The 27,419-nt window shown below is 39.3% G+C and overlaps 1 protein-coding gene across 2 annotated transcripts in view; it reads right to left on the reverse strand.

The window, feature by feature from the left end:
* asic1c (acid-sensing (proton-gated) ion channel 1c) overlaps nt 1-21,821 on the reverse strand; it is an 84,293-nt gene extending 62,472 nt beyond the window's left edge. Inside the window, exon 1 of one of the 2 annotated variants that reach the window (XM_019273268.2) lies at nt 20,111-21,821. In XM_019273268.2, coding sequence (XP_019128813.2) covers nt 20,111-20,665 — 555 coding nt within the window. In that variant the 5' untranslated portion in view covers nt 20,666-21,821. The remainder of the gene's footprint in view (nt 1-20,110) is intronic. The other variant, XM_019273267.2, reaches the window with a different exon arrangement.
* Between the last annotated feature and the right edge of the window lie 5,598 nt (nt 21,822-27,419).

The following is a 27,419-nucleotide window of genomic DNA, read 5'->3' on the forward strand; positions in this document are numbered from 1 at the left end:
CAACAAAAAAAACAGCAAAACATTCCTAAAGACCCTGATATGGTGCAATTTGTTCTGAAATGTGAGGTACATAAAGACCTTTATTAGGCACCCAGCTACTCCATTAATCAAGGAAGTGTGCTTACATCCAGCTGAGGCTGGCTGGATAGCTGATCGTCGTAGCTCTGTGATGGATTGTGTGTATACTGTGTTCCCCGAGCTAGAAGCGGTGCTCCCTATGCCGGGCCAGCCCCAGTGGCACAAAGCCATGAGAAATTAGCTGAGTGTGCCCGACATTTTTCTGCCTTGACATGAATTTGCAGATCCACTCAGGTCAACATAACACACAGCCTGGGCTGGGAGGAGAAGATTGTGGTGACTCATCGTTTCATCTTGTGGGGACCCTTGGCATGGTTAATCTATGGAGTAGTGTACATGTTCCCATCCAGCTGCCTTTGAATATCTGCCTGAGAGAAAATACACAGCCTACTCTACAACTAAACTGTTTACAGGTGAGAAGTAAGGAAAGTCACTCTTTGAAATATGGGTGGGGAGAAAAATCAATTCACTTACAGCAGCTATAATTGATATTTTCATTTCAACAGTATATCAAATGACAATGATAAACTCGTTGTTTGGAGGTCCAGCCCGCAATTTAACTGTTTTGATTCATTTTCACTGCTCTCATACCTACGTTTTTGGTAGTTTTCAGCTCCAAAACCTGCACCAAACAGCAGATGGATCCAGTTAGAGATCCACAGTTTTCCTTTGGAGACGGTAGAGACCAAAAACAGAGCTAAAAGCGTGAATACTGGACTCACATTCTCCATGTAGACATAAACACAAATCCAAATGACTGTCCAACTGTATGCAGCTTAAATCAGCTTAAAAAGTGATATGTTAATGTTGTGTCGCCTTAAACGGATATTGAAGACAATTAAAAATCAAATATTGATATTGTGTTAACAATACACAAATGATTGGGTCACATCTGTAACATCGGGTAAATGATCCAGCACCTCTTTCAGATCATTTCCAGTTCTTTCTGTACACACTTTGTGGTTCACAATCCAACATTGCAGGTGGCAGCAATGAATCTTAAAGCTGGCTGTCAGTGTTACACTTGAGTATGAAAAGAGACAAAGCACACGATAAAAGTTAAAGATGAATTTAAATGATAGCATTATTATTTTTTCAGATTTCCTACAGATATTGCGACAACATCCTTACTGTTAAATCTTTAAGCCACGGCAGTTATGTCCTGCAAATATGATTTAGTTCACAACTTTCCAAATGCCCCCCCAAAAAATCAATTACTACAGGTTTAAGAACTGCAAGTCTTTTATTTCGACCTGCACCAGCATTGTAGATATGGTGGGTTTTCTGTACAACGGAGATGATGTTTTCCACTGCTGGACACGTTAGTTCATCATCTCATACTTCATCAACAACAATTAGCTTCAGTGCCAGTTAGTTTTCATATTGTAACTCAGTGGACTGGTGTGAATGGTTTGGTTTGGTTTAAATCTTTGAAAGTAATCACCTCTTTTCTGTTTATTGAATTAAGAATTGATTCAGAATCATTTATGTTTACTATGAAATGACTTAATGACTGTGGATGGGCAATTTGATTATATTAAATTAAAAGCTTTGATTAATAAGTTATTAGACATTCACTCACAGCAATCACGGCCGGTTCAATTACTGATTTAAATGAGATTCTCTGTGAATAAATTGATAAATTGTGAATCATCAGCAACAGTTGGGAGGACAGGAGTCCCTGACAGCAGCCTCGTCACCTCTAAGCAAACAGGTAATGTGCTGTGTTCTCACCACAGACAGCAGGACAAATTACAAACACTAATCAAGAGCACGCTTTTAACATGCTGCCGATGAAGGCGACCTGCCTTGGGCAATGACTATTTGATTTAGGCAAATGTTATGGCTGTTTAAATATCACAAACAATTTGTATTCACCATTCGCACAATGCAACAAAGAGGCAGAGAAACGGTAGGTGGAGGGGAACAGGGCAGGGAATTTGCTTGGTGCTTGACGTTTGCTGAATCAATGAGATAAACATAAGGGCTCTGAATGTCAGAGTTTACATCTACAAGATTGAAGACCTAAATTTGGTCACTGGCGGCTGCTCTTAGGGAATATTCCATTTAAAAAGGTCAGCCTCAACCTTCCTCATACTGAATAACTAAATGTCTGGGTCCCTGTGCGGCTCCAGCGTCCAGTATCAAATGCAAGTGACTTACATCTCATTGCCTTTGTTTAATGAAATCACCCATTTCTAGAAACCGCAGAAATTTGCTGCTCCTTTACTTTAATTCTTTCATTGTTTACGATTGAGGATATCAGAATTATAACAAACCTTTCTTTATTTAAAAAGCGGTCTCATTGATGAGCACATTGCTCTCATCCACGACTACCATAGCTGATCAAAACATTTGTGGGGATCACATAAAAAAAATCAACAATTCATTTTCTGCTTGTTCAATCCTGTAATTCAATCATGCCGAAATAAAGAAGATTAGTTAAACACTTGGCACTGTTGCTTAGTTATCCATACGAGTTGTTGCCAAGGGTCCTCGCTGAGGTCTGATGGTGGGACTACAGCTTCATAGAGAAACCTGGCTGCCTTATGGATGAGTCTCTGGCTGGGATTAGGCTTACAACAGAAGACCAGGTGGCAGTGCAGTAGGACGCTCTTGGCAGGAGGTGGTTTTGCGAGACTGGAGGGGAGGAGAATGTTATCCTGCTGGCTGAGGGAGCTGTTTCTCACCCCCTGGTACAAGCCGAGCACCCCGCTGCCAGAACACGCCTGTGGCGTGTGGGACTTTCACCAAGTCTTGAAGGGAGAAGCTGAACTGCAGAATTATGAAGTTCCAGCAAGAATTTATAGTTTATTTTCTATTTTAAATGGCTGTGATTTTACTGATAGCTGTCAAGATAGGTTCTCGTGTTTTTGTCCCTGCAGAAGAGTTTGTTGATCTACACACAGGTCTTTTAAACAGCTAGGTGTTCGAGAGTAAAAACTCTGTGCTGCACAGCTTGTGACCGATGCAGCAATTGTTTGGAGTACATAATAATAAGTACTCAGCACTTAGCATGAACAGCAATAACCACCATGTCTAAACACAGCAGACAAAGAAAAAAACAAAAAACTAAAGAAAAAAACACATAATTTATGAATTGACGAGGAAATGCAGTGCACAAACACCACAGCAGTAAAAGCAGAGTATGAACGCTCTTACACCTTAACACAAAGTGTTAGATTGGAGACCAGAATGCGTATTCATGTACAGTTATCACATGCAGAGTTCACAGTGACGTTTTGGTGCCAGGCCAGGCGTTGCTTTCATGTTCCACACATGTCAGGGACTGTGCCCTCACATTCACATTCACAAGAGACAAGAACATGGCATTTTTCACATTGGTTCTGCTTTGCAGACATGAGAGGAAATTGGTCTAGTAAATGTGATTGGGTGTTGGCTCTGAGTGAAGGGGGCAGAAAGCAGAGAGAGCTGGAGAGTTTGAGTGAAATGCTCTTTAAAAAGGAACTGGAGGAAAGATAGTCTGTGACAAGCCTGAATGGGGACGGGCCTAACCTAGCAAATTAGGAGGAACAGCAGTCTAAGTGAGCATTGCCCCTGCTCAGACACTGACTCAAGCAGAAATGCCTCTGGTAATAGGTTAAAGAAACAACAACAACAACATAGGTCTCAAATGAGATGCATACCAATGAGTAATACTGCATAATCTGCAACCAAGCACTATCTGCCTGCAACTCTTTTTGTGCCCTCCTTTTCCCTTGTAGAGACAGACTTTTTTCTCCCTCTGATTTCAAAGCCAGTGGAGATTTTTTGAATGTCCTCTGGGGATTTACCCAGCACTCAAAAATCTGTCCAAACCAATGTGAAGCCCTCTTAACCCTTCCACGTGTGGCTTGTCCTGATAATCCCCGGTTTGAATCGCTAGCATAACTGTTGTTCCCAAACTTCTTATGAGCAGCTTCCCGTAGATCTAGCTAATCCTGTCACATGTTCCATTTCTCTGATTGAACTAATTTCATTTTCATCATTTTCCGGTTTCAATAATTCACGAGTAAGAGAAGGGAAGATTAAATCAGCACTTATGAAACTGTAATCACATCTACAATGGCAACATGGCAATTAAATTGCTTGGAAAAAAGAGTTACTGTACCAATAACTATGGCTGTGTAGCCTCAGGATGCTACAGTGTTCCATAGAAATATAAAATAAAAATTAACTGGTGGGAAAATATCACTTTGTCAACAGGGGACAATCAGTTGTGCCAACTGGGGACAATTATCAGAGCCATAATGAGTTCATTAGGATAATGGAAGGGCCAAGGCTGATTCTCTATTCTGCATCTTAAACCCTTGAATTAGGTTCTCCATTAATAATTTAGATTAGCAAACCCAAACACAGGCTCAAAAACACATTGTGCGGATAAGACACTGCTGTTGCAGAACACACAGAGGTTACAAAACACACGCATCCAAAATAGAGAGGTAAGAATGAGCTGGATGAGCAGAGAAAACTCTATTTGGAAAGTGACACATTTTATTGTGCCGGTTCTGTATTTCAGGCATCGGTTTCACTGAAATATTTCAGACTGTAGCCTGACCGAGTTTTGACAGAACACAGTAACAGGTTGGAAATATACAGCATCGTCAGTCTTTTTCGTTTGTCCAACTAAACTATCCTGAGCTCGGTGCCGCATTAAGAAGTCACAGCATCTCAGCTCTGCTACAGGTCTGCACAGCTTAGGGATTTCATGCTACTCAAAAGTTTTTTGTTCCAGTCTTTGCTGAATTTCCACAGTAAAATGTCTGTGTAGCTGCTGAATCTTTCCAGACAGTACCAGACTAGCTTGCTGGAGTGAAGGGGGGTGAGAGTTTTGAGACATTTGCTCGGTCAGCTATGTTTTTTTTTTTTTAGGTTAAATTTAGCCAGAATGGCAAATAGTTCTACTTAAAGTAGTCAAAAATTAAACAGGTTTGTGCAACAGATGAATTCAGACCTCTATCTGAAGTCTATTACTTACATCTAACACATAGTCAAAGTCTCTCTCTGTCTTTGTGACTCTATCTCCACCTCATTCTTCTCATCCATCTCTATGAGGATCAGCTCATCCGGAGTCTCAGGGGTCACCACCACCACCACATAACCCTGTCTAGAGTCCAGTACGTTGGTGTAACATTGAATTTGAATCAAACAATAACACTGAGCTCTAAGTTATAACCTTCAGCTTCAAATGACCCACACGGTTCAATTACACTGGATGATCTGCTCAGGATGCTGCTCGGATTTATGTGATGTTAAAAAAAAAAAACTAATAAAAACTGTATGGGCCAATAGGAATTATAACATGTTAACTAATAACTAAAAACTCACTATGTCCATAACTAACTAATGGACGCAGTGAGAGAAATGTCAATGACCCCTAGTTTGTAACTGCACAGTCCAAACAAGACATCAGGCAACATAAGTGTAAACACTTGTGTGGATTAGGAACTTTCATTTGTGGCTGTTTGCACCCATATCAGATGAAAATTGTAAGAACTCCAGCCCTTTTGAGTCCTAAAATTGAGGGACTATGTATAATAAGAATAACTAGTCCTACATTTTTCACCCAATACGGAGGTGATATGTAACACCCTCAAATAATCTTAGTTATTGTTCTATTTTAAATCCAATATGCTGGACGAGAAAAACAACTGATAATGTGTCATCACTGAAATACATATGGGCCTCATTGTGCACAGGATGCTGGTGTGTAAGTGCTAATTATAATATGACTCAAAAAAAAAAAATAACCTGGATGAAAAATAGAGCCTTTGGTAAGATCCATTTTGTGAGTCACAAATCCATTATCCAATCTTTTCAAAATGTGACACACACGCGTTCGGTGCCTTATGTTGTGATGGTAAATAAAAGGTGTTGCTCTGGAACGGTAATGAAAGCATGGCAAAAACAAAATGGCAATGAATCACTGATCATTCATTTGCGACGCTTCCCATAAATTCATGGCGGTGGTCGTTACTCATCCTCAGCTTGAAGCATACGAATGAGGTCGACGCTCCCATCATTAGCCTCTGTGAAATAAGCACCACCTCTCAGTGAGAAGTTTGAAACAGCACTCGGCAGCAGAGCAGATAATAAAGCATGGACAAGGCTATCTGCTTTAATTTATATGCAGGCAGACAGTGATCTGCCTCCGGCGTGTTAGGCCTGACTAAGCAGAGTGAGTGAGACATTGACTTGTCTGCAGAGAGCCTTCCCACGATCCACTGAAGAGAAACACATCTCCTTCGGCTCTGGCAGCGGTGCTACACTGACGTCTGGAGACCCTAATGCCTTCGCATGAACATGATCTTGAATGGACCTCACAGCTACCATATGGTATAGTCTTGTAGAGTAAATGGAGGTGTGGAGGGGAGGGGGGTCTATAAGAATCTCGACAAACGCAGCATTATCAAGACGTCTGGGGAACATGTAGCCTTAAAGCAGCCATTAAGGAGAGCTAGTTCAGCTACCAAAGCAGCAGTTTCTTAATAACAATTACTGTTTTAAGTGTTCAGTGTGAAGTGTCTTCAAAAAGGAATGTTCCCCTGTGGCAGACAAAGAAGCTCCTAATAGACTTTATCTGCAGATATGAGAGAGAAGTAGAGACAGAGAGGAAGATGGAGATGAAACAAAAGGAGGGATGAGGAAAACATGAGGACAGAGAGGAAAGATTCCCTTGGCGTTCCGGGGGTACATAAATGATCTAACTGCTGCATTTGTTAAATGCAAAAAAAGATACAGTAAGTGCAGAGCTGTATTATTTTAGCATTTACTGTATCCTAAAGTACCAAATGATCACTAAAATAACTCATGTGAGAACATTTCATAACAAAGCTATTCGGAGCATATGTATTTACAGCCAAAAGAAGCTGAGAAGCGTCCGTTTGAGCTAATGATGAGTGTAAACTGCTAAAAAAAAAAACACGACACACATACATGCACAGATTTTTAAGGTAGACAATAATAATACAGGTATTAAGTACGCACTTGTGACAAAAAAAATGCTGTTTTTCTGTTTGTTTAACTGACACCACAGCAAGAAATTAACATTTTCTGATCAACACAGTCACAGCTGCGGTTTGTGTTGAATCGGGCAAAGTGTGAATCAGCAGCAGCAGCAGCAGCAGCAGCAGCAAAGGTTTACTAATCCGCAGATGCAGAGGCAGAGACGGGAGACAGGAAGGTACGAACTGTGCTGCAGAATAGAGACACTTTGAGATAAGCACAGTTACAGAAAATGCAAACTAGATGAGTCACCACTCCTCCTCCTCGCACGTATCAGAACAACACATTTCAGGTAAGGTCATTACAATTACAGATAACAATATAGTGCCAGAATTCAGCGCTGTGGTAACTGTGTGATTGTGTTTCACTGTCTCTTGCAGGTTTGCAGTTCTGTCAGTGTCCTCCCCATAACCCCTCCAGCTCACTTTGCGGGAGCTTTGGTTCTCGCTTATTGCGCTATTGTCGAAAACCACTGCAAATCTAAAGATTGGCATGGTGATGATACAGACACTGTCTGATTCATGGCGCTTTTCTCAACATTAGCAGGAGTGCAAGCTGAGAGAGCACATTCACAACACCTACGGTGTCTTTCTGGCTGTGTTCTACAATAACACAATGCCCACTTTCGATTGCCCTCCATTAAAATCCGCAGGTGGCATGTAGGCTTCCAATCAAAGCCATTAATAAATGAGAGCTATTGTCATTTTGAATTACACTAAACTTTGAACTCAGTTCCAGTCACATTTGGATATCCATGACAACAGTCGATTTAACACTTCTGAAGGGTGTGACCGTGAACACACACTTGGCATTTCAGTGTCCACACTGCGACAGCCCAGCACCTTCACAAAACAAAACAAGCAAACACACACGGGATGGAAGCTTTACATTCCAAAAAACAATGTGTTTCTGGTGAGAATCATGTCCCCAGTGAAACCATTATTTCATATCCTCCAGTTCCACAACCATAATGAGTCCCAGGGGATTACAGTGCATAGTAATAACAAGCATCTTTCTCAAAACAAAAAAGGAAGACAGGAAAGGCTAATAAATTGGAACTTGTTACACTTGTCAAGTTGTGGATCAATAACCAAACAAGTGTACACAGGAAACCTTATACCAAAACAGTCCGTTATATTACTCCGCTGTGTGAAATGTAAATGTACAGTCACTACAGAGGGCTGTCACTTCAATCAAGAACGAGTGAGAACTAACATAAAATGTATTCACATTTGTTTGAATGCAACCCAAACTGCCTAACAAGAGTGAATAGGCAGTGTGCACAAAGAAGAAGGACACTGAATCCTACAAAGCAGCTAACTAGATGCTATGAACTACAAATGTAAATAATTACAACATGTTTTTGGCCTCCCTGAGCCCCAGAACAAGCAAAAGTTGTGCACTACTTCCAATAAAAACTCTGAACTTAAATTACTAGTGTGACAAAAGAGCATATGCATGTGTCCTCGAGTAGGACACACAAACAGAAGCGCTAACTGTGGTCTCTTTAAGGTTAAATGAGTGAATGAAATATCAACATATCTAACAGAAGATTAAAAAAAAAAAAAAGAATAACTGTGATATTTGAAGACTGAGGAAACATGACGTACATATTTTTGAGTAGAATTCAAATTATTCTTAGTGTTTTCTCTCAAAATATTCTGGAGGGAAAGAAAAAGGATCTCATTGTGCTCATGCTCACATATTGATTCTCTTAAGTGAAGAGTGCCACCTTCAGTATGCCGTAATGTTCGCCGATCCAATATATTGATCAGCAGGGTAATGAGATGTCATTTTGGTGTCAGCATTGTCAAATGTTGGTGATCCACTGTGCTCTGCATAAAGAGGTGCTTTGGAACAAATACGAAAGGGCAAAGAAGATATAGGATATAGGGCTGAATTTACATTAAACCCCATGTAAACTGTGCTGTTGCACTCTAAGAGCTGGTTAGATGAGTCGGGTAATTGTGCTGAACGTAGAGTAATGCAATCCATGATAACAGCATAGGAGCATGCCTCACAGACGACTGCCATGGCAACAGACTGGCCCAAGGTAGTGAGGGGCTAGATTTTATTTTCTGTTCCCACTGAAATGAGAAAACAGATTCATCATGAACCAACACATCGAGGTCTGATCTATTTAAGCTGTGAACAATCAAAGACTCAAGCGTTAACACAGGCAGGTTATCATCTATGATTATAAGTGAGATCTGATTAAAAAATCCATGTGAATGGATTGGCACGGGACTGCTAATGGCACTTCAGTCATTGCAGAGCATAGGAAATATAGGCTCAATGTTTTTGTTCTTTATTCATTTGAAGCTAGCAAGTCCTAATCAATCACGGCAATTAACAGTTTGTTCATCAACAGCTATAATCCTGTTAACGATTTAGATTTAGACATTCAATAGTTTCACATATTGCAGCAGATATGATGGTCTGGAGAATCAGCTGTTTAACTGCCGTGTAATAACCCCATAGCTGGGCCCAGTATAGGGGGACAAAAATGATTTTGATCCAATGAGTTTTCAAAGGGCAGACACTGTACTCCCCTGTCAATGTAACAACTTCCCCTTTGGCTACATCCTTTGAAATCGTGGCGGATGGAAAGAGATTAAAAAAGAAGAATAAGCAGGACGGGCTGTTGAATCATGATGTAATATATTTCATACAGAGCACTCACCCGTCAATCAAAGCAGCCACACATCATGCATAACTTTAAGCCTTAATATAATTTGAACAGGTGTGTTAAAATCAGACTCAGTACAGTTGTCATGAACAAGGAAATAATTAAAGAGACTGCAAACAGGTTGGACATTTTAACATGGGTGCTTATGGAGAATCGTTCTGTAGGCAGCCTCAAGTGGAAGTTTGAAGAACTGCAGTTTTTGGCACTTGAGGACTGGTTTCATTTCATAGCCACAGAGGTCTGACTGACTTACTGTGTTGTCACTCCTCATGCTTCAACCTGACCAATTTAAGCCAACTATGGCTACAAATAGTAGCCAATCAGATTCAGAGTTGGCAGGTCCTGGGCAGTTGATTTCCACGGATGTAACGTTAGCCAGAGCTAGCTAAATGTCAGCAATTTGACTGATTGTCAAATTAGATAATGGAAAGTTTTATGACATCCATTCTCTGTAGATAGATAAGTATAGAAAATAATACTTTATATATTTTAAACACAGTTTTATGGCATCAGTATTCGGTATTGGACGATACGCAGTAATATAATAATAAGTATAATAGGTCAGGTATCTGAATCTGTATCGGGAACAACAATAAAACAAATATTCAGTTAATTATGGTTGCTGTCTTGCTGAGAAGAGCATACCACCTTTCTTGGATAAATGAGGTTCAACTAAATGAATACAGTCACAAATTCAAACAATGATTCAAATGTCAGCTCAGATGGTTACACACAGAGAAGTCTGGGGAATGTTGAAGTGGTCTGTTACTCTCATAGCAGAAGTGTGACCTTCTGTCTGGCCATAGACCGCGGGCTATCACATCATCTAAAAGCTTTCTATCTGAAACTGCAGCATGTTCTGCAACTGCAGAGACTATAACAGTGTGTAGAAATAAACTTACTGCCAAGCCTGTTGGTGATGGTGTCTCTATTCCTGGCCACGGCACTGGAAGATTGGATTTTCGCAAGTACCGAAGTGTTTGAGGGCCATTGACCTACTATGTATTACTCAACATATTTCAGCTGACACTGTGAAAGGCAGCACAGATGATGCTACACAATATGTAATACACAAGCTGTCAGAATAAGAACAACAGCACATAATACTGCCACCCATGTGTGAAATAAAGGATGTTGTGGATTTAGCATTAAGTACAAAATAAAGGATTTTGAAACATAATTGTGTTGTGTGTCTATGGTTGTTAAAGGACAAATGAAAAGGACAAATCATGACAGAGCACGTTATGTACCAAGAGCAAACTAAGTGCTTTTAATGAAGAAAAAAGCCACCAATATTAAGCTGAAGGGGGCACACCAACCTCTCTAAAATGAATTTCATTAAAGAGCAGTAATTCAAGACTGCAAGCCATCAAAGAAAACGCACAATAAACAAATTTTTCAGCAATTTAGGATAAAATATTCCCAAAATCCTTCTGGGAACAAATCCTGTTATTCCTGCATATTTATTATTAATACAAAACTTGAGTGAGTGGAAACATTTTGTTTCCCATAAACAAACAGGAGCAGTGCAATGAACTCTGTCATAAACAGAGCTTATACAATACAGAGGGACATATTGACAATTTGGCCTTTATATAAACTAATCCAGTCTCAGTGAAGATAACCGAACCACCACAGCCCATTAATGTAAATGAGTTAAGGAATGCAGCTCTATTTATGATGGTGCGACACTGGTCACAATCAAGGTAATGACAGGTGAAATGATTTCCAGCACAGTTCTGTCTGTGTGATTAGTGGTTCAATGAACTCAAATGTAAGGAACTCAAGACGCCGCCTGTTTTCAAGCTCTGGGCAAAATTTGGTGGGAATTAATAAACATTCTGAACATGTAGCAGGCAGAATCGATTTACTCAGAGACATATTCATTTGTGGTTCCTCATTGTGTTGCTGTACTTTAATGGAAAAAGCGCTCATGCAAATAGAAGGTGCAAAATGCTCATTGTGCCTGAGCAACACCAGAAAAAATAAAAATAAATTTAGGGGTGCCTGTTTTTCAAAAGCAACATCATCTGTTGTTCTATACTAGCAAGTCATAAACATAATTTTAACTGCATTAACCTTTGCTTACAGTGTAAATGACTTGTGCTCAATAACATAGTTGGACAAACAATTTAATCAAGTGATAACTTAACCTGAGGTCATGCAGATCACAAATTCATAACGGTAACACTCTCAAGAGGACTGAGTGAGTCATGTGCTCCTTCCTATTTGCGAATATAATAGAGGCAATGGACCAACACATGTCTTACACTTACACTTTCTACTGATCCACGAGCTTCCTGATGTGAAGCCCTGAAACTATGAACAATTTGTACTTTTTCATTTTTGTAGCATTTAATTTTAAATTCTCTCTTGATGTTTGAAATACAATTATTATCCTCAGTTTCATTTTACTGGGCCCTGGTTACTTTTATCATGTAAAATTAGGACTGGGGCTATGGTTGTATTATACTCAGTTATGAATAAAAACATCACAGAACAAAATGTATTTAGTCAGATCATTGGTTTGAAACACTGACTTGTTTTGACCTAACAGGGTCTTCTTCGGACCAGAAAAAGTAAAATCCTTGTTAAAACGACAAGTAAATTGTATTTTTTATAAAACTGGTTTATCACTAATTAATCTCAGAGGGGTTTATAATCTGTACAACGTGCAGCACCCTCTATAATAAGTGTTCAGCCAGTGATTGAAAATTTCCCCTTAAGAAAAACTCATCAGGAAATATTTTAAGATTATTGATTATTTTGTTCCACTAAATGTTCTTGCATGATAATAGTGAATTGTTTATTGGAAAGTGTCACTGTTTGTACTTAAGGTTAATGTTCATCATCTCTATTTTGTGGTATGTCTACTGTACTCTGTGTTTCAAGTGTTGGAGCTAAAGGGGCACCTTTTGACATCTGGCAGGCTGATAAAAGGACGGCTAACAATAAATAAAGAGCCAGAGTTTCATCCAATAATTGCAGCCAAATACAAATACATGAAAAAATGTAATGGCTCGGCTGAAATACAAATGAGCTCTTCCAACTAATGATCTCTATATCCATAAATATTGATTGTCTCTGCATGCAGCTGTGCATGAGTTTGAGATTTTATGAATGTTTTAGATATCTTAGTAAATATAGCCACATTTTGATAGTGAGACTGCTGTTATTGCACTAATTACAACTGCTGTGATAATTAGTACAATATTAACTTTCCCCGTACCACCCACATATATTTCTGACCAAGGTTTGAAGCAAGCCAGGAAAAGTAATACCTGTCAAAGACAAGCACAGAGATATGCAGAGACCATGGCTGTAGTTATTTATATTATTTTGTACTGATGATCAAAACACTAATAAGCTTGTTTTCTTGTGATCAGAATAATCTCTACATATCCAAAGCTGTCTTTTCATGACCATTAGATAAAAATGTCCAATGGCTACCATGTAGTAATCATCACCAGTCACTGCAAACTTACTTTTGATCACCACACTGTCAGTCCCTGTGGGAATATTTTAGGGATATTACCGCAGACCTGTGGTTTGATTGCAGCAGCAGTAGGCTGTAATAACTAACGCTGTTATCTGCTGATGTCAAATGTTGTGTGGCGACGTACAGTAAGGCAATCTCAGGCAGAGATTAGACTCATCCGAAACACCCTGACTGGAATGCAGACGAGAGAAGTCAGTCTAGGTTGGGGGGGGAATGATAAAAACTGCAGTCAAGTTGGACATTCAGCCTTTCTGAGATGACACTGAAAGTCACTAAAATATCTGACATACTGAGAAAATGTCACTGCTGATGTTGGGGAGGTTATAAGACAAAAAAAAGTGTCTTGCTCAAATAGATAGCATGGATTTAACATCTTGTCAGTCTCCAGTTAGTGTTGTTTGAATAATGTAGCTTTGCTGCTTCATGTCCCTATTAAATAAACAATTTGAATATGATGGGACAGCATGCTAACTTCTCACCCAGCTTGTTAGGTCAAGATCACAAGGTAATTATTCAGTGATTATGACAAAACAAACCATAAAAATAATTTCTCCTGAACTGACCTGTAGTCAGTGCTGTAGTGGGTTTTTTTGTTGTTTATCAACCTGCTACCAGTGTTTAACCCCCCCTACGTTGCGGGTCAGAAAATGACAACAACGTGTGCGCTTCTGCCCAGGGCAGTACACTACCTGGATGAAAGCATTGCCTTAAAGGCTAAAATCTGGGAACAACAAGTCTCCCATGAGCAGTTAAAACCATAAAACTCATGAAAGATTGTAACATGATTGGTTTGCAGCCTTGCTCTGTAAAAAACGGACAGTGTTTCACAGAACACATTTCTCTATTTTCAGGTAGGTCATCAGTAAATCCTTCTACACAGAGGTAGGTACACACTGTATACCTTCATATAGTAAATTTTAGGAGGCGTTTCACTCAAACTACGCTAGCTGAACATTACTGAACTCCAATGTAACTGCCTTTTTTCACGCCCGCCTTTTATCGTAAATCTATTTTTAGATCTGGTTTGATACTCATGAACGTAGCGTAGCGGAGAAAAACAGGCCCCTATACTTTTCTGTAACCACTCTTCTCTCCCTGAGACATAGTGTTGTTTACCACACAGAAATTCTCTCCCTCTGTGTCTCTGTCATGCCCTGCTCTAAGTAATGGAGACCTCAGTGTTACAGGTAAGGCTGTAAACATTAGCAAGGGACTGGTGAATCCACGAGAAGTTGTAATTTTAAAAGGACTAAGGACTGTAGCGGTTTCAGCTCTAAAACATGTCTTGCAGTAAATGTGACAAAGGGTCCTCCATTCTGAGACCACAGGTCCAAGTGTCAGCAAACACATTTGCTTATAAATGCTGTTAATTTCTGAACACTTTGGCTTGTGTGCATGCACATCAGGAACCTGCACCACTGAGTGAGTCACTCTTTAACCCAGTAAATCGTTTAAATCCTTTCAACCGCTGTTAGAGCGAGGGCAAGGACACATTTGATTTTGTCGGCTATGAAAAATATAAAGCAGTCCCAGATATTTCATTTGAAAAATACATCTCACCTGATCTCTATTTGTAGTAAATATATTTATTTGTAAGCTATCTTACTTGCCAGATCTAGCCATGCTCTCATGTTTTTCCCTCTGTTACTGATTTTATACAGAGTACGACTGCTACACTCTGCTAAGTTCACACAACTCATCACCTCTGGAAAAAACTGATGAAATATTATTCAGTGGAGCGTCTTGTTTTCTTCCTTCCCTGACACTCTCCAATGTTGCTTCCCTTCACCGTGTTCACATATCAATTGCTGTTGCCAAGCAGCTGGTAGTACAGCACAGACCCATTCTTTTTTTTATATACATTTTTTAAATAAAACTGATCAGCTCAATGATGCAAATTTAGTTCGCACCAGCTGAACTCTGAGGATAGCTTTGTTCCATTAAGTCAGCCCAAATTTCTGCTTTCCAAACCCAAATGACTACAGCGGGCTTATACGGTGACTGTTGGAGCATTTTGTGGATTTCACCGCTGCATTTCATGAGAAGTAGCTTTGTGAAGTGTTCTCACCTGTATGTGTGTACATAAGGCTGTGTCAGCTGCCATGCTCCTGTCTGCAGGCATGCCTCTGTGTATTGTGCCTGCCTATGTCTATGTACAAATGGTAAGAAGATGTGTCAACAAAAGTTTGAGCATGTGCATCGATAATACCCTGACAGATGCTGGGTTTTGGCAGCGAATGCAAATATTTGGGAGTACAAATGCGCCAACAACAACATACAGACTTTTTCTGATAGAAGATAAAGCTGGAAAAGCACATGTGTAACGAAAAACTTTAAAGCCATACTAATCAATATTTTTGTAATGGATCAAGTAAACAGGTAGCTGTTGTTAGTGAAAAGGCTAAACAGACAGACTGTGCAAATATAAGCCCGGCAGAGTGGCAGAGAGACAAAGTTGGAGACTAGCTGGTGAACATTGTGGAGCATGTAGCAGCTTAGGAGTCAGATAGGACTTGGTGGAGACCATAACAGAGCAAACAGAAGAGGGAAGACACACAACACAAAACAGGTAACAGTTTGCAAACACATTTTGCCAGAAACAACGTTACCAGTGTGTCAAACAACACACTAGTGATGCTACTTCAGTGATGGGTCCATTCTGTAGGTTGCAGATTCCAACTAAATCCAGCTGTTATTAATGTTATTACTTACGCCTGGGTTTGACAAGTCAATATGTGCTCTGTCAGAAAGATCTACTGGCTGATATACATGAAATGACAAAGGACAAAGACATATTTTACAGGCTTTCCTTCAGCTGATCATTATAGTTATTATTACCAGAATCTGCATCACCATCTGCACAACTGTGATATTTTACTCTGCTGTCTCTGCTGCCGCAGTGTTGTCAACACAAGAACCTACTCTGCAAACACTAAAATTATGACTTAAAGTGCGATTCACTGCACTATATAATCTTATTTGTGCAAATCAGCCAACATATACACCACTGCTGACATACGGTATCTGTGATAAGACAACAATAATAAGGGCTATAGAAATATATCATCTGGCAATAGAATCAGTCGATTCAGAGAGGAAATGTTAGGAATCTAGAAGCATAAAACTATCCAATGTGTAGGTCCACAAGTCATTTTGTGTCAATCAGCCACGTCTCAACTGTAGCCATGTTTCATCCTTCCTTGGCACCTGCTGTCATGTGGATGATAACATGAAAGACAACTCACATCTTAAAGACTGAGCTTCGGCAATCTGTGATGCTGAATACTGATTTTTAACACTGAAATGGGCAGAAATGTAGCCCAGAGGGACTTGTCATGACCTGTCAAGACTTAAGAATGGAGCGCTACATCCACACTATCAGATTATGATAATCAGCCTCTTGTTCACTTGCTGCAGTATATCATCGACTGAGGTGCCATTTACATACTGTGTTAGTCATAGGCTACTCATGCGGTTTTTTAAAGCCACAGCAAAGTCAATAAATACAAATTGATAAAGGTCATTTTGTTGACAGGAACACTGTCATTGAAGCTCAAATACCGCCTTAGAAATATGCATGTGTTGTACGAATAATAATTAACCCAAGCAAGTCAAATTCAACTATTTAGGTGGATTACTGTTTGACAAAATGCCAAAATTAAAGTCTGGTTAATCCCACTCTGATCTTTGAATAAAAAAGAATTACTATATTATAGGCTACTATTACTGTGGGGATGAAATAATAGCTTTTGTGACATTTCAGGAGAAGATTCAAACTCACTTTATACTGGAACCAAAGAGATTGTGTTAAATGTAACTGTGAAAGCAATTCAAGCATATGAATCCAGAGGTTGGAGAATATCATCTCACTGAAAGACCACGATATTATAGAGATTTTTAAAAAAGAAAGACGGTCCCAAAAAAAATGCTGATTTAAACAAATAAAACAGCCTGACCTGACATAGGAACAAGGTTTCTGACAAGCTCAAATGGCTATTTTGAATTTTAACTGGTGGTACAAATACATTCTTAAATTAGGGCCATGATCCACAAGAAAAAATTCTATCTTTCATGACAGTGATAACATACGTATGCATAAACATAAAATCAATAAGTGGGATTAAAGCGGTTAATGCCACTGAAATCACAAATTGCCATTCTCCCCTTGGCCACCCGTCCATTACGACGCATAACATTTTGAATGCTTTGTTTCCCCAACTGCATCATAACCCAGACTTAATGGAATTTTTCCTTCATTTATTCAAGGTCAAAGCTCATCACTCCCACAGTCCTTTGCATTGTAAATCTTCCTCTCAACATGTCTGTGGGGGGGATTGGGTAATTGAAAATTTCCTGTAGTCGTCGTCTAAATATCAGCGTTATGCCAGTGAATAGTGATTCTTTGTTTGGAAAGGAAAACAACATGAAAACATATTAGCAGACAAAGTCACAAAAGACAACCTGGTATATTAGAAACATACCATGATTTCGTGTTTTCTACTGGAGAGTTCTGATAAACAGTAGCCGAGATGTTTTTTTCCACCCACTGAACTCAGTTACTCCATTAGTGAGCCTCTGTGTTCAGTAGTTAGAGATTATTATCAGATACAAAACCAAACACTCTGCTGGATGGGTATGGTAGACTGGCACTCATCCAAGTCCTGACAAACACATTTCTGTCCATTGAGAGCATAATGCAGTGTGGTATGGCACTGCTTCAAACACTTCGAATACAACTCACTACAATGATGGATGGGTATCAACAAGTAATTTATGGTTGGGTTAAAGTTCTCAGTTTGCTGGACCACCAAATGTGCCTCCTCCCGAGACCCGCAAAAAAGACAAGTAAACAAGCAGCAAAATCATATTCATGAACTGTTTCTACCAGCTCATTTGATGGTGCAAGCATTTTCAATCAAGCAAAACAACGGCAATTAGCTTCCCATGAATGATTTGTTTGTCAAGAAACTCTTCAGTGCTGCTTGGAAATAAACATGTAAATGGATATATTCCCAGTTCTCAGTATTCGTGAAACAAATGGAGAACAAATGAGAATGAAAACCAATATTAAATTAGCGTTCTTTCTCCTACAGCAGAGAGGAGTTTTGATCAATTCTGAAGATTATAGAGTCAGTCACTTAAAAACTGGCCATCCGCTGGGATTTCGGCCAGGGTTGATTTAAGATACAACGTAGATAAGAATCGTATTTTTCAGAATGGATAGACCCAATTCAGAGATAAGTTAGTTGTTACTCCATCAAACCTGCACTTTAGGAGATGAGATACAGGATAAAGACACAGTGAGAATAATAAAATGTCTTAAAATAAGAGTGGAAAGTCAAACAGAAACAAGTGATATTGCAGTGCTGCCTATCCCTAGGCTGCACTTTTATTATTTCTGTTCCTTTTTGACCAATATAGACAGTACTGTACTCATGTTTGCATGAAATAATGGGCAAACCAGACAAAGGCGAGGTGAGATTTCTGAGCATTGGCTAATAGCAATGAAATAAACTTTTATTCCTGCACTGGAAAGCAGTGAGAGTCGAACGAAAGGTTTGGAGTGATATCATAATGCACAGAAGTTTCAGATAAACTACTGTGAAATAACAACAAAAACAATAATATAATCATACTTTCTTGCTTGATATTTTTCATGATGCTGATATAATTGTCGCACTAATTTAACCCTTTAAAGTAAGGTCACTGCTTTACTCTTTTGGATACATTTTTTTCCATAAAAATACATACTATACGACCAGCCTTTACATTAACTCTATGTGCAAATGCCACGTTTTAAAAATATACTGCCACATCTCATGTGGAGTGTATTTGCAGCTGCAGTACATGTGGGTGTAAAGATCTTTATAAGGATATATTGTCTGATGTCATCCTTGATCCAGATCTCTTATATAACTAACCCATTACTGCTAATCAACACATGAAACAGGTGTGGGGCAAACTACTTTTCAATTTAATACTCTGTCATTAAATGGGCATGTATTATCAGCTATGAGAAATGTCTATTAGATGAATGAGGATTTATTGTTGACCCGACAAACTAAACCATTTGCTGAACTTCATTCATGCTGTGTGGTGAATGAAGAGTTCTGCTTGTATGACTGCTTGGTGCACCGTAACAACTCTTCTGAATGATCCCTAAAATAATCTTTCCAGAAGTGTTTAGACATTTAAAAGCACAACAAACATTATATTGATCATAATCACTGAATAATAAGAAATAACTGAAACAGAGTGCTAATATTTGAATGATCAGAATAAACAAATCTAGGACAATAATGACAGCACACTGACACCAGCCTCAACAAGAATCAGTTAGGAACAAAGTTATTGAAGCATGTTCAAACCATCGATTTGACCTTAGTACAATACAGAGTTTTTATACAGGACACCTAACAACAATAATTACCTTCTCCTTTAAACTTCAGAGATCATTAAGTGAGTCAGTAATGGCACAAAAAGGGAAATCTTTGCAGCATTTCACCTCAGGACTCAGGACTTTACCCTTATCACAAGTTTTATGCACAGCACAAGCATCGACTACAGTGCACAATGCAACACCTACAACAACAACTTTGGTATGCACTGATAACACATACGAAATAACAAATACAACATTAACAGTGGACTGTATGAATGTACCAAATGCATTAAAGCCAGGCATCTGTTGCAAATAAATTGCTCAAGCAACACTGAAACTCAGTCTAAGCATCTGAATGATTGAAAAATCTGTCGGGTCTGACAGCAAACAGAACAGCCATCATACTGCAGGATTACGGCATGTTAAGATAAGAGAGCATGTGCAGATGAATACTCACTGTGGTGAAGTTCACCGGGTAGCAATCCTCTCCTCGAAAGGTGCATTGCAGTAGCATGTCATTGATGTCATGACCTGTTCGGTTATAGAAATCAGTCATGTTGAACAGTTTGGGCTTGAAGTTCTGGAAGTTTGCCTTATCCTTTAGGGCAGCCAGAACTTCGGGCTCAGCCAAGTGCGGGTTGGCTATTTGGTAGTTATTATTGAGGAGGGCCAGGAGCTCTCCTACATGATAGAGGTCATTTCGGGTGATTCTGGAGAAGCGGAACTCATTGAGGTTACAGAAAGTAACAGCTGGGAAGGTGAGGTTAGTTGCTGCCACCTCGTCCAGCTTGGTGACGTGAGGATACTCCAGGTAATAGGACACTCGATCCATGCAGACCAGCATCAATAAGCCTAGTGAACCAAGGAAGGAAAGAGTCCAAAGAAACCGACGGAATGTCATGTGCCCATAGGCGAATATGTGACTCATGCCATGTAGGGTGGATATGTTAGCAAAAGCTTGCAGGTTGGAGGGCCTGATGCTTTCAATGCTTTCCTCTGAGCTTCCTTTCATGGCTGTAGAGGGATGTTCAATACTGTCTCCCCAAGAACTTCAGGTTAAAGACTTTGCTTAGCAACAGCAATAGCAGAATCCAACCGGCAGTGTTGGCTTGTCACACTGCTTCTTTATTCTCTCAAGAAGTGGTAATGGTCTCAATAAATAAATACCTTAAAATGGTTGTCAGTCTCTGTAACAGTTTTCTTTTCATCACAATTCACCTTCCAGTTGTTGTCTGCTGTTCCTGTAGTCCCAGGTCCCCCTCTTTTCTTTCAGGCTGCTTTTTTATTATCTCCAAAGCTGTCTCTCTCACTCCCTGCTCAGCTGTCCTTTGTAGCGGCACCAAACACAATGACAGCTCCAGAAACACCCACTTCTACCACAACGCAATGCCTTCTGATTCCTGAGTGGTGTGAAAAGGGACAAGAATACAAGGGGCAAGAAAAGAGAGAAGAACAGAGAAAATAGCAGACGTAAGGATAGAGGCGAAGGATGAGTGGAGGAGGGGGGGGCTGCAATGAAAAGGGCTAGCGTTTGGAGAGAGGTGCTAAGCCTCAGCAGTCAATGGGACCCTTCCTCCTCTAATCGGAGAGAATGCCTCTACATCGCTGTGATAATGGGATGCAATGGTTTTGTGAATGGAGGTAATAAAGAGAGAAATGGCTCACTGGTCCCTCGCTGCCACCTTCCTTTTTCTCTCGTGTCTCTTTTGCTCTTCTCTTTTCTTCCAGAGACGAAAATGAGGGGGGTCACAGACCTCCGACCAGCCCACCACTGTGCTTGACAACCGGCGTTCACAGCTTCCACGGGTTCCACTTCCTTATTCGAACAGATCCTCAGTTAATAGGGAAGACCACCTCTTGATGCTTTATGGCCACCCCCCAACAGCATAACCACTAAAGCCGCTTCGAGACCTCCAGCTTTGGTCCTGTTAACATACAGATTTATATTCTGCCGTGTGGAGCCTTTCACTCTCTTTTTCGCTTCCTCTCTCTCTCTCTCCCACCACTCCCCCATTTCTTGCACTCTCTCTCTCTCTCTCTCTCTCTCTCTCCCTCCTTCAGTCTCCCTCTCTCTCCCTCTCCCTCTTTAGTAGTCAGGATCCATCCTACTGCTGAATGGCTGCTTTGCCTGCGTGTGTGTGTCTGTGCTCACAGGAGAAGTCTCTCAATCTGGACACCAGCTTCACTGTGTTATTATTCTCCTATCTACTCCAACTGCCTCCGCCAACATATCTGCTTGCATGCAAGAATGCCACAGGTTGCATGATTATTGCACGGACATATGTAATAGAGAAATGTCCATATTTAAACCTTTTTAGAACAATGCAAACAAATAAAGCATGCAAATAAATGACCCAAACCATCAGGTTCAACGTTTTCTTCATTATTGCATTTGATTCATTAATTATCTGATTTAATTATGTTTTCTCTTTCTTGTGACAGCAGGGTTAAATAAAATCTTTTCTTTTTTTTTTGTAGTTTTAAGCAATGTACTAATCCCAAAAGAATTTCCCAGTCTGGCTCTATCAGTGCAAGGATGTGGCTGACTGTGCGTGTGACTACATGAGAGTTTCAGGCTTGACCATCAATGGAGTTGGTCGTTTTTATTGGGGTTAAAATGTCAGCACACCATTCTGAAGAACCTTTTCATTTCTCATAGGACCAAACAAGATTATCACTCATTGGCTACCCAGGGATGTCTTATTATCATAACAAAAGGGTGAACCGCCAAGGATATGACCACAGCCCTTAAGGATTAAATCAATATTCTACCCTAGTAACCAAGCAGGGACACCATAGCAACCATTACCCACAACACTATGGAAGCAATTCAGATGAAACCATTTCATCCGTTAACTTTGGAAAATGCAATGTCAAACATACATTGTCACAGTTGAGATGCAATTTAAAAAATGCCCACAGAAGGAAATGCAACATGATGCCTGAAGTGATATGACGGTCTTTTCACCTGACGGGGTATGCTAAGACTTAGATTAGGTCTACCAGAACAATGTCTGAGGTATTGCAATATCCAAACTACAAGACAGCAGCCTTTTATTCTTCGTCCTTCCAACCAAAAGCTGTAAAAGCTCAAATCAAAACAGCACCGGGCCACTTTTAATAACTCATGACACCTTAGATATATCAGGTACTATTCCCTGTCAAAATGTCACTGCATTGAGGAAGACGTTTGAATTTACAAGTGGTCGATGCCTGACTCAAGGCTAACTAATCCTCTCCTATACTTTAAAATGTATAACATTCAGCGGCACTCCTTTGTATTCACAGTCATGACTGATAATGATTAACGTGCTGAGAAACACTTAACAGTGATGAACGATGCTGTGCCCTTCTACCATACGAGACCTTCGCTGAGTTTTCTTCATTCACAAACAGTGCCAGGTATGTCAATGTTGCTGACAAACATTGGCAAACTAAAATCCTTCAATAAGGAGTCACATTTGAATACAAGTATAACATGTATAACATGCAACAAGCTAACAGCAGCAACTGTCTGCAGGATGATCTCCAAATACTGGACCTGTTTGTGAAGGGTGGTGGACCTGATCTAATGTGCCAATCGTATCAAATCATCTCATCAGAACTAACCTAAACCATTATGAGAGAGACAACAAACACTGAAGTAAAATCCTGTGACTACGCCAGTGCACACATAGTTTCACAGCGACTGAATGATTTAAAACCTGATTAAAAAGTAGATTGTGATAAATAACTGAACTGTCAACAAACATACAAACATTTATTCACATCTTGATAAATAATCCCTATTAGAGTATTGTGATTTTAATCATCATTGTTGCATAAATCTGCATTTGACATTAAATTTCCATATTCAGTCTAAGAATGCAAATACTCTTCACGCTGCATTCATTTGCATTCTCTGTACGTTTTTGGCACGTTGTCCTGTGTAAAGATTAGCAAACTTAAAATCCAAATTCCTACTGGCAGGCATGCCTGTTGCTGCAGATTGCGGGATGAAATTGCTGGACTTTTCAACAGTAATTCAAGTGGATGGTAGGATGCACAGCATAATGCAGTGAATATTAATAAGGAGAGGTAACATTTGAGGTGCTGCTAAGCACTGCACTCTCTCTTTTTTGGAGGCCTTTGAGTTTGAATTGCAACTATAAACTGATATTCTGAAGAAGAAAAAAACTCCCTGGCCTATCACATCTCTATTTTATAGACTAGTAGCCCGTCTGTTTCCTCATAACTGACATAATGTCATAACTGTGCATGTTAAATAGCCCAGCACTAAATATAATTCAGCTCTCAACCATAATCAATACTCTTCCTTGGACCTTTATATTTAATCACACTTTGTTTAAATGCTAGACAGTTTACAGTTCCATGTTGAGCACATGTCAGAAGTCTTTTGCAGAAGCGATGGATGGGATAATGCACATTCGATTAAAAGCCACTGTATGGAACATTACCTGAAACCAGGATAGTTATTTCATGGTGGTTTAGGTTGGTGGTTTATAATGCAAAGTCGCAATCCATACTGCTGTTCTGCTATGGTGTCCAAAAGCCTTGACAACATACTCAAATAAAACAAAAGTTAGTGTTTCATCTTCAATTTTTGGGCATCTGTGTTACTTTTGAACTACAATTCTACAAGTGCCCTTAATCTGGCCATGGTTGGCCCAAAAATATGATTCAAGTTGAGTTTCTAATGCTACATTTTTTTTATATCATTACTTCTAAAGCACTGGACCACATATTTTTTGGTTTTCTGTGAAGATGCACTTACAGTGGTGATCACTTCCTTGCTGTGGTGGTGCACCACTCCAAATTGAATACAGCGGAAATGCTGAATGTTTAACCTGATTTGACAAGTAAACATCTTAATTAAGTGAAAACGGTACAGCAGCACTGTTGCCACTGCCACTGTGTGGATCTAAACGATGTTGGCTATTAAGTAATGTGCTGTAATTGCTACAGGTCAGCGAAAATTCCTATGACAAGCAAACTGCCCTGATATGATGTAGAGCTAAAAAGGAGCAATTATGGTAAGTCATTCTTTGTGATGCTGAAGTTATGCAGATTTGGCAGGCACCTCAGAGGACAGATTACCCTGTTAGGAACTGAACCCTGCACTAAAGCAGTCGACATTTAAGAGCACATATATCATGAAGTTAAAGAAGGGATGCAGCAGAGATGCAACACAGCACTAAAAAGAGCAGTGCCAGGAGGAGGGAACAAAAACGCAACCTGAAAGTGTTTTACTATGTCCAATGTTCAGCAGCTTACACATGCACACTGCAAGTATACCAAAGTGGTAACACTTTATGGTAACGATAAATGGATTAACTGATTCATGTAGTACTTCATGAACTAACAAGAATGTACAGGAATAAAAAGTATCTTACGAAAAGGGACAATATATAATAAGTAATTATTATGAATTCTTCATATTTAAGCCTGCAGTTAAAGGGACAGGACAAAAAACTAACCAGCCACAGCAGTGTATGTATTCTGTCGAATATCAACTGACAAACTAAGAAAGACCTCTTGATGACTTTATCATGTTTCTGCCCCTTAAAATAAAGCAGTGCTCTATCAACATAGATGAAAACATATGATTAATTGTGGTATGATTGTGAATTCACATGTATTATGGATTTGTGCCAATGCATATGTGACGCATACACATCTTTTCCTAGGTAAATAATTGATCACTGATATTGAGTCTTAAATTTTTTATTTTTTTTTTCTAATTTGCATTTGTAATTTTTTCAATATACAATACATAATGTTTAAATATAAAGAAGAGATGACTTTATGTGAAGGACCACAGACATGTTGAAGTCCTGAAAAAGTTAGATTACAGTAGTTTATCACATGCACTGTCGTGTCTGGTCAGTTTTTTTGTCCCAACATCATCAATAACTCAGATATCATGAAGACTAAAATACCTTAGTTGTTGCATTAATTAACGTATTGTCCCTCTATTAAGTCTTTTGTGAGGTACTGTTAATTTGTGTACATTCCTGCTGAAGAACTAAATGAATGCATGCATGCTTCTATCCTTACTATTAAGTGTTTCAAATAAAGTCAATTAACTATTTGAGTGTAAATGCAAGTCTACAGTAGTTTAGATGTGGTAGCCCGTATCAGAAATAAAAAACAACAACTACTTTGTTCCCTTTTTCATCTGTACTTGCTAATATATGGTAGATGGGGTTCTGTCCTTAAGGTTGTGAATTGCTCGTTCAATAACAGACAAAATTATGAAGCTCTAACATTTGCTTGAGTTTGGACTGGATATATTCACAGAAACACAAACTGGTATATTTGTATGCAAGACTGTGAAACAACTTGTGCATTTGGCAACTGCAGAGTAATCACTGCGGGTATCGGGCTAAGCTTTGTTCTATTAAGCTGCAAACTCTGTAGAAAAGAAATAAATAAAACACACACTCGACATAGCCTTCAGCAATATGTTGATATGAAAAGCATGTGATAAACAGAACAGGAAACATTTTTCTTTTTCTGTGTATGTCAGACAGACGTAGCGAAGGTAACAGATGTGAGCACACTCACCTTTTTTTCCCCCCCATCTTGCCTTCACAGATGAAACCAGCAAACAGCAGAAATCTGCCAGACAACAGAGAAAAAGATGGCCTTCACAATGCAGTCAACCAATGGCTGCTATTCAATGTGTGTGGCAGTTGCTGCAAATGACCTTGCTTAAATGCTGTCTGAGATAAGGGCCTATTCAAATGAAATCTACTGCTCTATATCTGCTGTGAGCTTGATGGAGAACAAAACTGAGAGGGAAGAAAAAAGTCCAAGTCCTTGGACACAGAAATTGTGTCCAACGCAATGTACTACAAAGAGATTTGGCAGGAATTATATACTGAAACTGCAACACTAATGTGTCGTTCATCGATACAAATGTACCCATTTCTTATTGAAGAAGAAATAAAAGCAGATATTTTAGAGAAAGAGAATATGAAAGAGTCAGGGAAGTTTAATAGCAGATGTTTTTTCATGTGAAATAGAGAAGGATACGTATTTTAAATATTAAAACTGCAACCTGCTAAAGGTTTAAAGTAATCAGTCCAGAGCTATTTAAAGCCCAGAAAGAGTTCCTGACAAAGGTGTTATTGCTGCAGCTTCACTGCATATTAGAGCTCACAAATGTTTAGTGCTTAACACTACTGTCAATTTACGTCACACTACACAACTTAAATAGCCTACTTGATAGAGCGATGTTGCAGTAACTTTCTCACATTCACTGCTTACATGTTAGAGGATTATTTATGTTATTTATGCATCTCAAAATCGAGTCCGACCTCAGTCGCATGTATAAAGCCAATACAGATGTGTCGAGCTTTGGTAAGATAGTAATGAATGGACATGATAAAGTGCTTTATCATTCAGAGAGATGTGTTTGTGTGATGAGAGATGCAATTTATGTTCGGTTCATTCCTAATGCATTGGATCTCATCAATCAAACAAATAAAATGTCTGTGATATAAGATATAGGACCAACAGTATGCGCACACACAAGCCAGACACATCAGACATCGCAGATATATTTTGAATTGTGTTAGTGGCTCATGTTAGGAAATATCCTACTGATATATTTATGTCTGAAAAATGGTCAAAGTCGGTAGAAGTTGACATGTTTTATCATCAAACCGGGATGTACTTTTGCTATTTTTGCTACTAAATGACTCGAAACAATCGCACACGGAGGACCAATTTAGATGCTAAACTTTTCAACTCAAATAAAC

The sequence above is a fragment of the Larimichthys crocea genome, chromosome II (genome assembly GCF_000972845.2).
Source record: "Larimichthys crocea isolate SSNF chromosome II, L_crocea_2.0, whole genome shotgun sequence".
Lineage (NCBI taxonomy): Eukaryota > Metazoa > Chordata > Actinopteri > Sciaenidae > Larimichthys > Larimichthys crocea.